General features: G+C 42.2%; 1 protein-coding gene across 1 annotated transcript in view; it reads right to left on the reverse strand.

The window, feature by feature from the left end:
* nr3c2 (nuclear receptor subfamily 3, group C, member 2) overlaps positions 1–16,475 on the reverse strand; it is a 60,587-nt gene extending 44,112 nt beyond the window's left edge. Inside the window, exons 1-2 of the mRNA XM_053857834.1 lie at positions 16,087–16,475; positions 13,583–15,346 (exon numbers count right to left, since the gene is read on the reverse strand). Of these exons, the coding sequence (XP_053713809.1) occupies positions 13,583–15,327 (1,745 nt within the window). The 5' untranslated portion in view covers positions 15,328–15,346; positions 16,087–16,475. The remainder of the gene's footprint in view (positions 1–13,582; positions 15,347–16,086) is intronic.
* Between the last annotated feature and the right edge of the window lie 264 nt (positions 16,476–16,739).

The following is a 16,739-nucleotide window of genomic DNA, read 5'->3' on the forward strand; positions in this document are numbered from 1 at the left end:
TAGTACCCATTAAAGCAGAGTTATTACAAATAATGACTTGCAAGTTTTTGTCAAAGATTAACAATGTTTAAAAGTGTATGAAATATGTGGGCGATGGAAAGACATGGATTCTCCTATTGACAAGACGTGCTTTATCCCCAGCATCTTCTTCCAGCTTTTTTAGTGACGTCCAATTGTTCATTTTGGAAAGAAGTATCACAATTTCAACACAAATGATATACATGACCATTTATCACGATTAAATTTAACTAATTTGATAACTGACTGACTGTTTTGCTGCTGGCCAAAAACTGTTGGAAATGGGATATTATGAAACATTTATGTCCAAGCTGATGAATGGTCATTATTCTTGGGATACATTTTACATGGTTTTTTTTTTGTATTATTATACTAAAATGATTCACTGCTTCATTTTATTCCCACCATTTTTTCAAAATGAAAAGGTTATTTTTTACTGAATAGGTTATGCAAATATCTGTGGAAGAAAAAAAAGTATACATCAGTTTTTGTCCAGTTGATAACTTTGCTCAGTTAATAACTGCTGAATGACATCAGTGCTGAAGTGCAACTACATGAAGAGTCTTCCGTGAAGGAATGAGATTATCATCACGTTTGTGAGCCATTGTTTTTCCACATTCACCACATACTGATGCTTTTAATCAGACCAGGTACACCCACTGAAATAATCTGATGCCATGTATCAGATGAAGAATAAGCTCTTTGTCATACAGCAGGAATGTGTTTAGTTCCTGTTTGGCAAGTGCTCACGTTTTGCTCCAAGTGATGTACACGCAGCAAATCTCAACACTGAGAGATGTCACTTGTTCATGTAATTGGCACATGCCGTTTGAAAGAGAAACCCTGGTGACATGACAACGCAAAGTTATATAAGGCGACGTTGCCACCAAACTTTTGCAAAGAAGTTATGAAAATGATTCAAACAAGAGTTTTTGCTCCTGTTCAAGTTGTACCAGATCTGCGCATCACAGCACTGTACGACACTGTAATTATATGTGTTTAGGTTTAGAACGGACCCTGCATCACACAACAATGAACTGAAACATGACACTAAGCAGACTGTCACGGCAGGTATTCCACTCACCTACTCTCCACTTTCACTCAGGTCTACAGGTCCTTCTTCAGGGCTAACTTTGGATTGGGAAGCAAACCATTGCCTTGGCGATATGGTTCCTCATTCCAACACCATCGGACTAAAAGTAATAAACAATAATGCCCAGAGGTTTCCTACAGGAGCTGCTGTCTCAGTTGGATCATATGGCATCCTTGCAAGTTAACTACGGGTGTGAACGGCAGTTATTTCTATGGGGGCAAGAAAGATTCTGCATCAATCACTGTAACATGTCTTCAAAATTGGCAAAAACGCAACTCAAAAACTGCCATGAACTGAATAAAAGAAAAACTTGATGCGTAGATGTGTCATAATCAAGACGTTCCTCATTGCTTTATTGACCAACAGTGCAGAAAGAGAAATAATAATTAGATATATTTGTGAGAGATTTTTTTCACAAAACTCCATTTGTCAATAAAACTTAAAAGATACAGTACTCAAATATGTTGTAAGGCTCCAGAGTGAATTGTGAGCTGACTCAATTTTTTATGGTAAGAAGCAGCACTTCACTGTGTCTCTACATGTTTACCATTAAAGCTGCCGGAGAGATATTGTATTAGTAGGCAGTGTTTATCTAGTCTGGTTTGCTTGACAGTGTGTTTCTGAAGTCAGACAGGCAATTTCTTCTATTCCTCTAAATAGGTGATTTTTGGAGTATCGAATCATCCTATCGTCTTTGCACTTAGATTTTCTTGCGAAGCTGATGCCTCAAAGTCCAAGTTAACATCTAAACCTGGTGGATGGTGTCAGGTCTCTGGCTGTCAGCCAAAAGGAATGAAGGACGCTGAAATGAAAATCATCCTGGCTTTAGACATACACGCCAGACACTTCCTCAAGGTATGAAAAAAAGACATCAGACTAAGCTTTAATGGCACGCGTTATCACGAGAAGACCAGCATGGCTCTCCGACAAGGTTTTATGATGATGTTCAAAAGCACTTAACCATGCGTTTGGGTGTTCTTTAAACGTAGTGACGGACCGTTCAGCCTCAAGATTTCCATCCTGCGAGGCAATCATCCGTCACATAACATAACACATGTTCTCTTTACATGCACCCGTTCTCAAGGGCTTGTTATGCAAGCAAGCCTTTCACTCGGAAAACGTTTAGCAATTAATTCAAGAGATTTTCAAAAACGTTTGCCTTCCTGTCCTCCAGATCAATTTAGTGATTTATAACTTCATTCATCATCACTGGATTTCTGGAAACCAATTTAATTAATTGGCAAAAGCCCAGCTTTCAATTATAGCGCTATGACAAAAGGAAAATAAAGAATGAAATGGTGTGTTTTGAAATCCTGCACCTCTGAGTCAACCATGCTGTTATCAGTCCAATGAATGGCCATTTTCATACACCCATTCTTATGGGCCAGTAGGATCTTACTGAATATTTGGAAAGCACAATTGTTAATTTACCCATCACTTAAGCAGGCTGCAAAAAGTTTTCTATGGTTACATGACGGGTGATACGCGGGGCTGAAACTAACTAGCAAGTCACCGACTATCTTAATCGACGGTTGACTAGCATGCCAGACATTAGTGTTGTAATTTATCCAACCTTCTACCTTCCTTAAAAGAGTCCTCCTTCTTTACTTACAACACGCTCAATGACCAAATTAACTGGAGAGGTGAACATTCACTCACTAATGTGCTTCATTATTTAGGACGACTGAAGACTGGGTGCAATGCCCTACTTGGTGGATAGATGATAGATGTGCGGATTCCGGGGCAATATTCTCTTTTAATCAGAGACACCGCGACCTTTCATCTTCTTCCCACTGACCAGTGAGGTGTGAGGAAGGGGAGCTGACAGGTTTAAATGTCCTTCAGTGTTTGCCCTGTATCGTTCCCCATCTCTCAAAATAGATTCAAACCATCTAAAAATAAACTGCACTTGCAGTGCTTGCCAAAGCATTGGGTTGTTTTCCAATCATCGATGTCTTATTTGATGTTTTTGATGTGTGTTGTGTTGTCGGAAAATATCAGAACCCCTTCGTCATGGGATTTCCTTTCAGTTTTTATTCCGGTTTCTCTTAGTTTTGATCTTAATAAGGCAGTTTAGAATATCGTCATCAGTATAATACGTCGCGAAACACAGCGTCTGTGGTTGACTCCGTAGCGAAAGCAAAAGGCATCAATAGGTCCCGAAAAAGAAGCTCCATCTCTTAGAATTTGCTGAGCAAAACAACAGTCTTTTGCAAAATGTGCGGAGACACAGCACAGCAGTGCTAACAGCTAACTGTTAGTTAACTCAAAGAATATAGCTGGACAGTTATGCATTATATTCTAACGCAGCAGAAATAAGCTCACTGTCAGTGCAGGTTGATGCTTTTGAGGGATAAATAAAACACCTTAAGTTAGCACTTTTCATTTTCTTTTATTTTGCTACCTACCTGTAAAAGATCAGTTTATGTTTGAATCAGGCATCCCCTCATTTATTTCATGACTTTGTACTTTTATTTTCATGCTTACCAGAGGAAACAGTTGCAATTTATTCTATTTATCAGCCTTGATATTAAGCAGTTTTAAGAGCAGGGACTGCACTATTTGAAATTTAAAATGTTAATAAATGACGTAAATTAAACGATCAGAAATAAAAGTGTCAGATTTGAAAGGGCGTACTTGCATTACTTTTGATACATTACCATTACATTAATTTGGTCTGAAAATAATGCTAACAATAACAGCAGCAACAATGTGGGGAGAATTTATCGACCAGCAAAATGTGTTATCGTGACAGGCCTGGTTGATAGGTTGTCAAAATCATCTTAGAAAGGTTTGTCTGTTTTACTTTCTATCTGACTGTCAGGTATTGCACAGGAAATGATTTGGTTTCACAGTTCAGAAACTTGCAAATTATCAATGCAGAATGTGATATTTCCTTCTCTCACTCAGCTGATCTCCTTGAAGGTAAGATCACAAACAGTAATCTATCTTTACAACGTGCTTCTTAAAAGCACAGACGACAAGGACTTCTGCTGTAGGGGTGTAAGAAAATATGGTTATCATATCGCAATACCTGATATCTATATCAATATTTAATACATAGATACTTACTGCTGCTAAGTCTAACTGGAGTGACATCATAGCAATAAACTTGTTTTCATGCACATCATATTGTCCTGCATCTGATTTTGCCCCTTAAAAATGTGGTTCTTATTACAATATGTTGTCGAATTGACAGTATCCAAATATATATATATAGCAATGTATCGCATCACCACTCCTGTATCGGGATGCATATCATATCGCAACATACCTGCCAACACACAGCTCTCTTTTTACTGGCAAATTATTTCCTCAGCTAGAACCAAAAAAGCCAAAAAAGCTGGGCTAATGCAATCACGGTAGCCTGGCCAGCTAGCGTGATTGCATTAGCCCGATGTAAGACCTAATCCTTGCCCCAGTCATCCGTGTGTATCCTGGAGGTGAATCTAAACTGATCAACAGCCAGATGATTAGCTGCACTGACAAAGCGCAGCGGTAAACGTTGCCGACAAAAGCTTTGAGGGAAGCTCGCTTGAGCTGCCTCTAAACAAAAGTCACATTCAAAGAACCATGATGTACTTCTCATAAAAGGTGGGGTTGACCAAAGCATGCCCCGCACTGTGACGGACAAACACACGCACCTACAGTCGCCAATTACTCTTTGTGTGTTTCGGACTGTGGGAGAGTAGCAGAGTGAAGAAAGCCAGTCAAGCACAGCCTGTGCACCTTAATTTCCAATGAAAATACTTGTCAGCTCAGCCGTTTGCCTTTCCTAAAAAGGGCTTTTTGAGTGCTTTATGTGATTCCCCAACATGATGTACAGGTGAAGTAAATGTGTTACAGTGCGTTGTGGGTCATGTGCTCGCTCCCGCATGCAGGCGGTGAAATAGAGCACACATAATGTAGACATTTTTTACTTGCACTCATGGTACAGAGTGGAAATTCCCATCGCATTTCTTAGAAGCCATGCATGAGCTTACTGACCTCACATTAGTCAGGAATGTTAGATATGAATGGCTGGACTAGGACATTATCATTTTTAATTTCCATCGCCAACTGTAATCAAGCAATACAGTAATGTAACTTTATTTTCCTCAGAACAAAAAGAAAATCGTTGATCCGTCTTGTTTAGGAATTATTTTTGCTCTCTATACTTGAAGGTTGTTTCTCTCAACGTTGGGCCTCCCACGATGTCCAGGTGGAATTGAAGACTTTCAAATACCGACAACAGTACTTGAAAAGATACTATGAGTCAAAAGCATATACGGAAAAAGAGGAAGAAACTGAGAGAACCCTCGACAAGCCAACTGCTTCTTTGTCAGTGGAGTTTATCAAGTGACTCTGCCAGTTTGACTAGGATCTCTGGTGCAGCTTTTACAAGTTTGCTCAGTGGTAAACCTTTCGATCTTTGATCTACAGAGATGGCAGCTTACCATGTGCATCACAGTAACATCTATGAAACAATGTCAAGCTGGACGCCTATAATCGTAATCGCCAAGTGTGTCGGCGACAGGATGTCTGAATTGTCCAGTGAGTAATCTGACTGCATGTTAGGCAGCTCTGAGGTGCAAGAAGAGGAAGATGTACTTCTGAGCGCTAAGAACTGATTATGCACAAACACACCTGGATGTAGTTGCTGGGATAATTGATAGTAGTGTGCATAACAAATGCTTCCTGAGCATTCTTGGTAGCTAAACAGAGCGGTGAATACAGGTCATTCTATAGGGATTATAAACGGATGGCTATGCCATTATTGCTTACTATATGAAATAGTGCTTGATGGGAGATCAACAGGTGCTCTACAACCCACAAAATAAGTTCGGGCATTTGTGCCTGCTTCCCTGAGACGTACAATGTTGACTTATAGTCACTATAAGTATATGCATATAGACACTACAGTGATGTGATCGTATAGCATGTGATTTAGCTGTTAGTGATCATTACTGTTTATTAAACATTATTATCGACCAGTTAGAAACTTGAGTCGCAGAATTCATATGTAGAAGTTTGAAACAAAACTGTAAATAATCTGTTTAAAAGGGATTTTTTTGCAGGAATCGCACCGAGACAGTAGATCATATATTGTATATTCATGCAGACAATGTAACGAAACAAAATTCTATGATTCAAGAATGGTGTTGGCTCCTGTGGTATTGAAACTTGTGCCGCTGGTGTTGGCCCATGTGGTATTGAAACTTGTGCCGCTTGGGCGAAAAAGTAGAGTCTTAACCACTACACCCCGGTCAGCAGTGAGCCTGAACTCACCAGCTATAAAAACATGTTATCAAGACCACATTTTATCTTCACAATCAGAAGACAGTTTATTTATTTTGGGGATTCCACTCTGGGGCTGTGTTTCATTACGTCCAGTTTTCCAATATTTGGCTGCTCTCCTCTGCTTCATATGATACCCATTTAAACCCTTAGTCACCAAAGACTCAAAATTGCGACAGGCAACGTGGCTGCATTTAAACAAGCCCATCTGCAAATGTGATGTAGTTACTACTTTACACAAGCAGATGCTGGACACCTGTCCCATCAATGTTCAAATGTGCAACATTTGCGGGCAGGTTTATATTATATTTCTCTGTCTCCCCAGTCGAGGAGTCGAGGGCGACAGAAAGTGTCACGCAGAAGCAGAGCTCTTTCGGTGCGTAGTGACAGTGACTCTGTTCAGTCACCAGGCAGAACATGCCGGTGCTTCGCCATGTGGCGGAGGCACGGTCAAAACTATGACAGAGGAAGCAGGAAAAAAAAAAAGCGAAACAAGGAAGAAGGAGCCGCCTGAGAAACTACAATGCGATTAGCAGCAGTGGTAAACAACAGTGATGATGCCCAGCCATCATCATCATCGTGGTTACTCGAGAGACAAGGAAGACTCCAGTGGATTAGATAAACATCTGTAAAATCTGTAATTCATTATGGCCGCCACCTCAGGAAACACAAATTCATCCCAAACTCATTTCTCATATACAGCTGCTGTCAAGTGTCAACCTTTTTAAACAGTGATATTAAAGTTGAACATTTCATTGAGGGTTATAGCAAGGGTTAAAGCCACACAGAACACCACACAAGTCTTATTACTTCTGAGTTAGTCTATCTCCAACGATCTTAAAATATCATGAAAATTCATTTGCAACTTTTAGGTTGTGCTGTTTAGATACAAGCCACAGCCGGGGAAAACATAACCGCCACTCCTTGGCAGAGGCAATTATTGTTACTGAAACAGAAAATTCCTGGTAATAGGTTTGTCTAATTTCGAGTCTTACGGGTGAATTGACAGGCTGGTGGTGTATTACGCTTAATTACGGTAGCCACAGAATGAAGCCATTTATGGAACCTGTAAGGCAGGAAGTTGAACAAGGTGTTTAATCTGGTGAGCAGGAACACTACCTTGTGACGCCGGTGCAGTAGATAGCGGTTATCATTAACAGGTAGGCAGAAAAACAGATTAAAAAATGTGACTCTCACATGTACTTGCACGTGGAGTGCACTGTTGCACTTGTGCAACAAAGCAAGACTGTGTGACACCCAGGGAATAATCAGAATATATGGTCAAAGATTGGACTTGTTTACATATACTTTACATCTACAATTAGTTGAGCATACGTTTGATTTTGTACACAGAATGGTCCATAATACTTGAAACATGGAAATGAAGAGCAATAGTCAACCATTCAACTAAAGCACTCAGAGAGTGCAGACCTCCACCGTGACGTTCACACTATTATTGAATCACAGCAGGAACACTGCTGCATTCAATCGGTGTTGGAAGAGTGGCAAGCTTTCGGTTTGGACTATGTTTCTTTTTTTCAAAATAGTCCTGACCACCACCAAATCCCACCATCTGTTCCTCCACCCCAGAGAGTTTCACTGAACTGCGTCCATACCTGAGTCACCATGCTAGCAGACACATGCCAGCTAAAATATGATCTTTGAAGTTATTGAGGTGAGACATATTATTTGATGGCTTAGCTGATCAATCATCTCAGTTATCCTGGAAATAATCCAGCCTTCATTTCAACCGTGATGGCTCTCTCATCAGACGACTGTTTATGAAAGCAAGTTAGCAATATGGGTCACCATACTTCCAAAGGTCAGACAGAGTATCTTGAAAATCTGTCTCACTGACAGATATGATTCAGACAAACCATTTCAAAAACAAGGTCATGCGTGCTGCTGCCGAGTTCGGATCCCGACGATTTGTCCTTATGTGACCCCCGTGAGACAAAACCTGACATTACAAAACATTGGAATTGGAACAGTCGAATGACAGATCATCATTTTGAAGCACTAAGTAGACTATAATTGTATCTCCATTCTCACGATGGCTGCATAAATATCTTAATGACGTGGAACTGACGAGAGGAAACCACAAGAAAGCAAACGAGGTCATATTTAAAAAAAAAAAAAAAAAAAAAGTAGTTGAGCGAGTTCTGCGTGCCAGAGACCTGTAGATCGATTTGCATATCTGGGGCGTATGATTTGAACCTTGTATAGAATGAAGTATGATGGAATAGCAACACATTTGAACTACTACCTTTCCTCAGAAAATATTGCTGCTCTGAGTTGATTATGGTTATGAAAAAGTGCTTTCTGCTTGTGTTACTGAATCATTTCTGACTGAATGTGTATTAATGAGACATTCTTAACAGAGACTTGGCTTCAAGAATGAGTTAAGAGGTGGTTAATAAGGGCTTTCCATAAACACTTAAACCACTATTTAACAATTCACACTGAAAATAAACTTTGGCAGAGAAATATAAAAAAAATGGATCACAGTGCTCTTTATGGCTCATAAATAATACCACAGCTGTTTCTTTTTAGCTGAACAAACAAACCTTCCTTTGCTTATGACGGTTCGGGCGTTTTAACAAGTCTGTCTGTATATTATTTCATAAGTTGCAGCACAAGTTATGGCTATGGTTCTCCAAATATCTACTTGCTTTGTCTGCGTCATGTTGTGAGGGTTAGTCAGTCACGTGGGAAAACTCGTCTGCCAAAGTATTAAAAGCTTCAGCACTTAAAAAGCCCATATGCAAATGATTGGGTGAATCACATTGGTGACGTTGCTTAATTCTCGCTTGGGTGTTCCATTTCCGTTTTTCTTTGATCTAAGGAGCGAAACAACAGACGGGAATGTCAGCAGTAGGTAGCAGAGGCGATCTGCCACGGGACAGGCCTCGTGGAAACCTGGCCTCCTGTCACAAGGCTGTGTTTCAGGAAGTAGACAGGAAAACCATTCGAATCCCAGCAGCAATTATTTAGCTTCCATGTTCGGAAATGCGATGAATTTTTTAAAATATATGCCGTGTCACATGACCCTCGGATTTATGTAGTACAGTGTGCCGCTTTGTTAAGATCAACCACCAGACAGTCTGAACAGATGTTTTCAAGGACTAAAGGAAGTAGTTCTAAAGTCTCCACACATGAATGCCTTAACCAGTCAGCTCATGACTAAAACACAGAATACTGCACAATGACATTTTTTATAGGGAGTTTTTGAATAAATGGGAGGGAGACAACCAATGAGAGGCGAGGATGTGGTACCTCAGAACAAGAAGACGATGGGTGTGGCTACGGAAGATGGGTTAAGGTGGTGGACTAGAGGCGACCCTTGACAGCAAATGCCAAGAGAAGATCACTCAATATTGCAAATTTGAGTGGCTAAGCGGAGAGGTGAATCGGAGCAGGTGACAAACACCCATCAGGTTTAAAGCAGATATGTCTCCCATTAATAGTCATTTAATCAGATTATGTTCAGAGCATGTTTTGTGCCCAGCAGAAGGAAAACGTGTGACTGCAGATGTGTCCCGGAATATTCAAATGACTGTTTTCTCCGCCCTGGATGAGTCTTTATTGACAGCACAACATGAGAGTGATTATAATTGAGGCACTCGCATGCACATGACACAGTACACATTAATACAACTGCTTAAACACAGATGAGACCCAGCCACCAGCAGCCTCACCTTTAAAGTCTGCTTCCCAAACTCAAACAAGCAGCTACCTGATTGATTGTAAGCAACCCAAAAACCGCTGGAAGCCCCTGTGCATGCCTGGCGTTGGTATAAATTGGATATTAGTATCCAACAGCGTCTGACTTAATCAAATCATATTCACCCATTAATTTAGCCGAGGAACATATAATTAAAACCTTATTAGCCAGCTCTCAAGAGTATGGCTTTTCAACATTTGCAGAACATTGTGAGATGGAGTGAGCCGAGTTCAAGGCTTCGTAGTTTTTGTGCATCTCAAAAGACACGATCTGAAGGCCTGGCAAAGTAACTATTAACTCACTTCTTCAATAATGAGTGAGATTTTAACGCAAAGATAAGGAAGTAAAACGGGTTATTTTTAGCTCTACATCTGGGAAATACATTGGTAGTTCTTCCCCAGCGACACGTGAAGGCGTCATTCAAACGTGCATAAATAAAAGAATATACTTTGAATATATGTATAATACATGCATGCTGCCCTCCGCAGTTAACTGTTTTGGCACTTTGCTTAAGTGCACCGCTGCCCGCGAGGAAGACAGGAACGCTCCCCATCATCAATCAAAATTGTAGAGGGAAATAACAGACTGTAATTACCATGTAAAGAGCATTGATTTGGCACTTTTTCATTATGAAGCCGTTCTCCAGGTTTACTTCGATGTCAAGACAGCATCATTTAGCACTTGACACACAGCAAACACAACGTTTGATTTGCTTAGTCTCTCTCTGTTCTCCTCCGTTATGTAGCCGCAGCCTGGCTGTGGGCTCCTCACAAAAAGAGCCTTCTGCTCTGAGCAGAAGTGACCTTCTCACTCTGCATCAAGGGGAGAGGCCAGGCAACAGGGTGGAGCTCATTTTAATGCTTCTGAGGTTAGGAACATGGGTTGATCAGAGCTTAAACTATTGGCTCAGATGACCGACAGATACAGCAATTCATCCGTTGATCTCTCATGATCCAGAGAATTGGTCTCAGATCTCCTTTTCTTTCTTTCTGAGGAACAGGTTTTCTGCCTTACAATAGGTAAACAGTAGTATATGAGAAGATATTTTGTTCTTAACGGCAGGGCTGTTCTGAAGTAAACACAAGGCTCATTTAAGAGTCTATAAAACAAATGAATTATTTCCATATATTTTCAAATATACCATGCACTGGACTTCATCAGTACAGCTTTATTTCAGCCAAGAGAGTAAATTTAGTTTCCTCTAATGAGTTGCTCCTCACAGTCCAAAAACCATGAACAATGGAGCATTTTATCACCTGACTAGGAAAAGTTTGTCCAAAATAAAATAACTACTTTAAGTACGCCATTGAAACGTTTTGCCTGCACAAAGTAATTCAGGCTGCTCAGATGAGGAGCCACTGTTAATTAAAACCATTTACAGAGGAAGCCAAAGTGAGAAAAAAAGGAGCCATGGGATTTTACACTACCATCCCAGGGTTTTCGCGGATCAAAGAGTTTTAGCTGTGCTTTTAAATCGTTATGTAACAAACTTTTTATGCCTAAGAAAGGCCGAAGTAGAAACTCATTCCTGCACAGAGAATACTACAATGAAGACTGATTATTATGATTGCATTTTCTGCATGTTTGTGTCGGCTTTGCTTATTTACCGTGCCATGTGGACAAACTCGAGCGACACACTGTCCGACATAAGGGATAATCTGGATTTTGTTCGGACCAAGGTGGCGGTGATCCTGTCGACGCCGCTTTGGCCTCTGCCATATGTTTTTTCTACACGTTAGCAAGGCTGTTGATGGCACACTGTGTAAGCTTTCCTGAAAATAAAACGTAGATGGAACAGGCTTTCCAAGATTGCAGCTCATCCCAAAGCAGTATGTTGCATGTAGAGCAAAAAAAGTCAAAACCACCATGATTGTGGTTGCATGAAAATTTGAAGCTTTTCATAAACCTTTGATATTTATCAGACCTGACTGTACGTCCTCTGTGAGCCTTTGCAGAATTGTATAAGTGAAAATATATTTGATCATAAGTTTCTTTATTGAATTTATCCAAACTAACTTAGGACCTGTAAAGAGCTTTCAACTCCAATTTGTCTTCTTTCACCCCACTGTTGGTATTACAATACTGTGTACAGGAACAGGACAAAGAAAACTCGGTCTTATTCATGGCGATCAAGGTTTCAACAGTGACTCTTATGGCCTCTTCTTCACGCATATGTGTGTTGTAGGAGCGCAGAAATGCTACAGCCGCCATCTGTTACTATTGAGATCATTGCAATCAAAGATATTTCAAATGAGAGCAAATAGATAAAATAAGAGTAGTAATAATTGGGCCCAACAATAATACAGGTCTGCTGTTCTGGGTACGGTTTTGCCAGCCTGCACAATTGAAAAGTAGCTACAAAGCAGAAAACTTGACTTCATAAAAGTTCAGTTGCACTGGTAAACAAATGAATATTTATGTGACTATGGTTGTAAACTGTGTTGTTAAGAGTTGATTTGACATGTTGCTGTGGCAAGGTAAGATTTCGTAGCGTTAGCCATGACACTTCAGTTTGATCCCTGGTCCTAGCTTTTACCATGAGCCAACATACACTTTGTAACTTCACTTAGCTATAATGAAGTTCCTCAAAATATTTAGTTCTGCTCAGGAAGGGGTGACGCACTCTCTGAGTGCTTTTTTCTAATCAGCCTTCAACACACCAAGTGTGCCAAAGTAATGCGCACTGACATCTTCATTACTAGTACAATAAACTATATTCCTACCTCAGTTATAGGGCTGCAAAAACTAGTCAACGCAGACAACTATAATCAACTAACTTATTATTCACCAACTGCATCAGGACAACAAACCATCCAACCACATTTTGAGCACTTAAAATGCTACGTTTCAAAAGAGCACTTAACACTGTAGATTTGTTTACTATTTAAAACATTAGTATTAGACAAGGCGCATGTTTCTCAACCCGACACATTGTATGAAGACAAGCTGACTGAATGGTTAAAATAGTCGTGACTAGTCGACTGCCAATATCATTGTAATTTAATACACATTTTCTTATGACTATTTACAACACTATAATGACTAGTCAACGATTAAACTCGTCGTCACGTCTCTCTTTACACATATCTATGCCAACAACGATGATATAAACAGCTATTATACTATCATCCAGGCTCTTATTTAACATCTACATTTAACCTATTGTTCCCATTGCCTAACACCAATTAGAATCAATGAACCTTTTGCCCTGTTTAAATCCTTTTAGACCTTCATCAGTTTGGCAGACAAAAGCATAGGATCGATCATGGGTAATCTGGGAGGCTGCCAGGGGCCCGGTGAAAACACAGATATGTACTCGTTGTGCCCCTAACCTTCATGCATTTATTGCAGGAAGTGACAACTACTAAACAATAAGAAAACCCCATGAGTCAGACTGTCTCGCAGACAGACAGAAAAGATGATCTTCACCAAGATGGTATTTTTGATGTCTGATAAACCTTGACTCTTACCTCGACATGCTGTCTGTGATGCAGGCCTGACCCGGATATCCCTCACCTCGAGCCGACAGTGACCCCTGCGTCATGCCCGGTCGAGATTTCCATGACTCCATTAGCGCTGTAACAGGCGAAATTAGATTCAGCAACGGCTTGGACTGGTCCCTCACGTCGTGCCGCGTGAAAGACATTGTTCCTTGAGCTCCAATCTGGTAATGGAACGAGTGTCCACCAGAATTAACTCCAACAATGGCCGACGTGGGCATGCCGTTATTTTCTTGGTAATAGCTGCCATCACTGGACTCCTGCTTAACCCCTTTAGACAAGACGTTGTTGGCAAACACATCAGGCTCATAGTTCCCGTTGATAGGGGGCACAGGGGGCCCCAAGATGCCAGAAAGACTGTATTCATCGATGTTATTCCTCAGTGATAAATAGGTGGTCTCCGATTGAGGATAAAGACCAAGCGCTTGCTCGCTGTGAGATTGGTTCATACATCCCTCATTTTTGTCTGGCTCACACTTAATCTGCGCGATGAAAGGAGTGCCACTTGTTTTACATTTGGAGCTGCCGAGACACATGCTCTGAAAATCTGTTCCGGGCTCATTCTTAATGTACTTGACCATGCCCATCTGGTCCAAGCCCACGTTGAACACCTCCCCATCCACCATCTCCACTTTGGGGAATTCAAAGTTCTTGAAGTTGGTTTCCCTGGTCAAACCTGTTGCTTCCGGGCTCTTAGTGTCATTCTGCACCAGCCCAAGAGCGCTAGCCGGGCTGGACACCGGGAACCCACAAGAGGAGGGGTTTTGCGGGCTGCCCCCAGCTACGTTACCCCCTGTAGACGGGCTGGCGATCGATGGCCTCATTGTGTTGCAGCTGCCACCAGTGGGGCTGGAGACAGATGACATCATGTTGCAGGTAGTGTTGCAGGACGGTGGCGACCTAACACCGCCCATGCTCTGCGGACTGGACATGGGCGACCTCATGATATTAGGAGGGCTGGTGAGAGGTGGCGAGCCCACGGTGCTTGACTCAACGGGGCTACATGTATCAGAACTCCTGCACTTGACAGTCGCCAGTGAAGGCGCACAAGCATTGTGGTTGATGGGACTACCAACAGAGCCGCACAGCGGTCCGAAACACGAGGGGCTAGTGGTGGATGATACGATATTGTTGCTACCGCCGGGGCTGGAAATGGAATTCTGGGGGCTGCAGGAAACTAGCATCGAAGCTGAGCTAACCGGGTTGCCAGGAGTCGAGTCCCTTGGAGTGTTAAAAGACAACTTGGGACTGTTGGTGGAACCACACTGACTCTCCTCAATGGTCCGAGCAGGTACTGGATACATCTTTCCCGGACTGTTTCCCCCAGCTTGCTGACCGAAGGCGTAATCCGCCTCTCTAGCGGCGTTCATGTACAACCCCATGGACTCAGCCACAGTTTTGGAAAGCTCCTTGGAGTCCATTTCCTGCTTGTGGCCATGGCAGGAGTTAGTGACATGCGAGAGAATGAACTGCTGGTTCTGATGTTGGTTCAGCCGCAGCGTCTGACGATCCATCTTCTTCACGTTGCTGTCCTTGCCGTCGATGACTTGGCTTCCAGCTGGGCAGCTGACATTGACAATGTCCATGAGGATGTCACTACTATTCAAGCACGGTTCTTCTGTTGAGCTGCAGAAATCCATGGTGGTAGAAGCCTGACTCCATCGGTTTTCTGTCTCACTACCATCGAAGTAACTTTGGCATCTTTTGGTCTCCATTGCTGGTTCACCAATTGACCTAGATAGCAAAACGAGAAAGATATAATTAACTTTTTAAAATGCCTGGAGATGATACTCTAACCCAACATTTATTTTGGCTCAGCTGTTGCAGCTGCGTGTAAATAACACAACTTTTTTTGTTTATTATTTTAAAAGGAAAACGACGGCTTAAACATTTGTGATCCATGTGAATTTCAATTAAAGGGCAAGGAAAAGATTTCTCCTCCGTTTGCTTGCAAGGGTTAACGTTTCCACGTGACGCTTTCTGGGCTTCATTCTCACCTCCATTGGACAAGTGAGGCAGAAATCCAGCAGCTTTGTCAGGCCAGTCATGGATTGGCCTGGATGCTGTCACTCAATAGTTGCTGCTCTGGGGGCCGCAAGTGCTGCGACACAACTTGACTTGTTTGACAGCGTTTGCGTTAAAAATCTGCGCCTTATTATGACAGTTCTCAGCATCTCCAGCTCACTTTTTCAAAAGTGCAAACGCATCGAACATCGTGTCGTACAGTAGTGCCATTGTATTTCCTCTGAATAGACAATAAGCGTTACTAGTTTGGGACAAAACAAAGCAGAGAAGGTCACGTTATGCGCGCAGCAGCATCTCCTAACAGGTGCACGCACCCGCGCTGAGCCCAACTCAGAAAACTGCCGTCTGTCGGACGTTTGTTCTCCAACTTCGCGGCGACAACGACTAAGTTAAAACCCTCCAATTCGCATCAACACTCTCGACGTTGCGACGCGACAAGTCTTGCTTACCTTTATCACGACATTCAGAGTCGTCAGGTGGCTCGTGTTGCTGGGCAGCGATTATTCCACACAAACGGGCGAAAAGTCAAGAAACGCGCGTGCAACGCCTTCACCGGTCCTGGTGCATAGTTAACTTTCAGTTTGACAGCGAGAGACAAGTCTTTTGCTGCGCATGAGGCGCCGTAATCCCGCGGCTGCTCGCGCCGCTCCGGCAGGACTGAACAGGCAGCGAGGCTCGGTCAGCAGCGGCGGATGAACCTCACATCATGGCCGCGCGTGAGAGCAAGCGCCTCCGCGTCGGAGAGCAAAAGATGAGAAATAACAACAAACGAGGAGTCGGGCGGACTTGCAGCCAGTCAGGGAAACGTCACACTCCCTCCATGGCCCTCCTACCGCAACGGGAGCCACACAAACTGAAGGGAAAGAGGCGGAGGGAGAGGAAGTGGAGGAGGGAGGAGGCAGCGCAGGTAGACGCTCTGAAAATAGGGCACAGCGCGAGCTACAGTGAAAACCCCAGCGCGCCACCTATTTATTCCAAACAGGAGGCATGCATATTCAATATCCATACATCCCGAGCAAGTACTGTTCTCGCCATTCTGCCAAAAACGTGCGTCATTTTTCATTCAAAAACACAACTCAGTTTGTCTTCAGTGAAATACCTG

This window comes from Synchiropus splendidus, chromosome 2, assembly GCF_027744825.2.
Source record: "Synchiropus splendidus isolate RoL2022-P1 chromosome 2, RoL_Sspl_1.0, whole genome shotgun sequence".
Taxonomy (NCBI): domain Eukaryota; kingdom Metazoa; phylum Chordata; class Actinopteri; order Syngnathiformes; family Callionymidae; genus Synchiropus; species Synchiropus splendidus.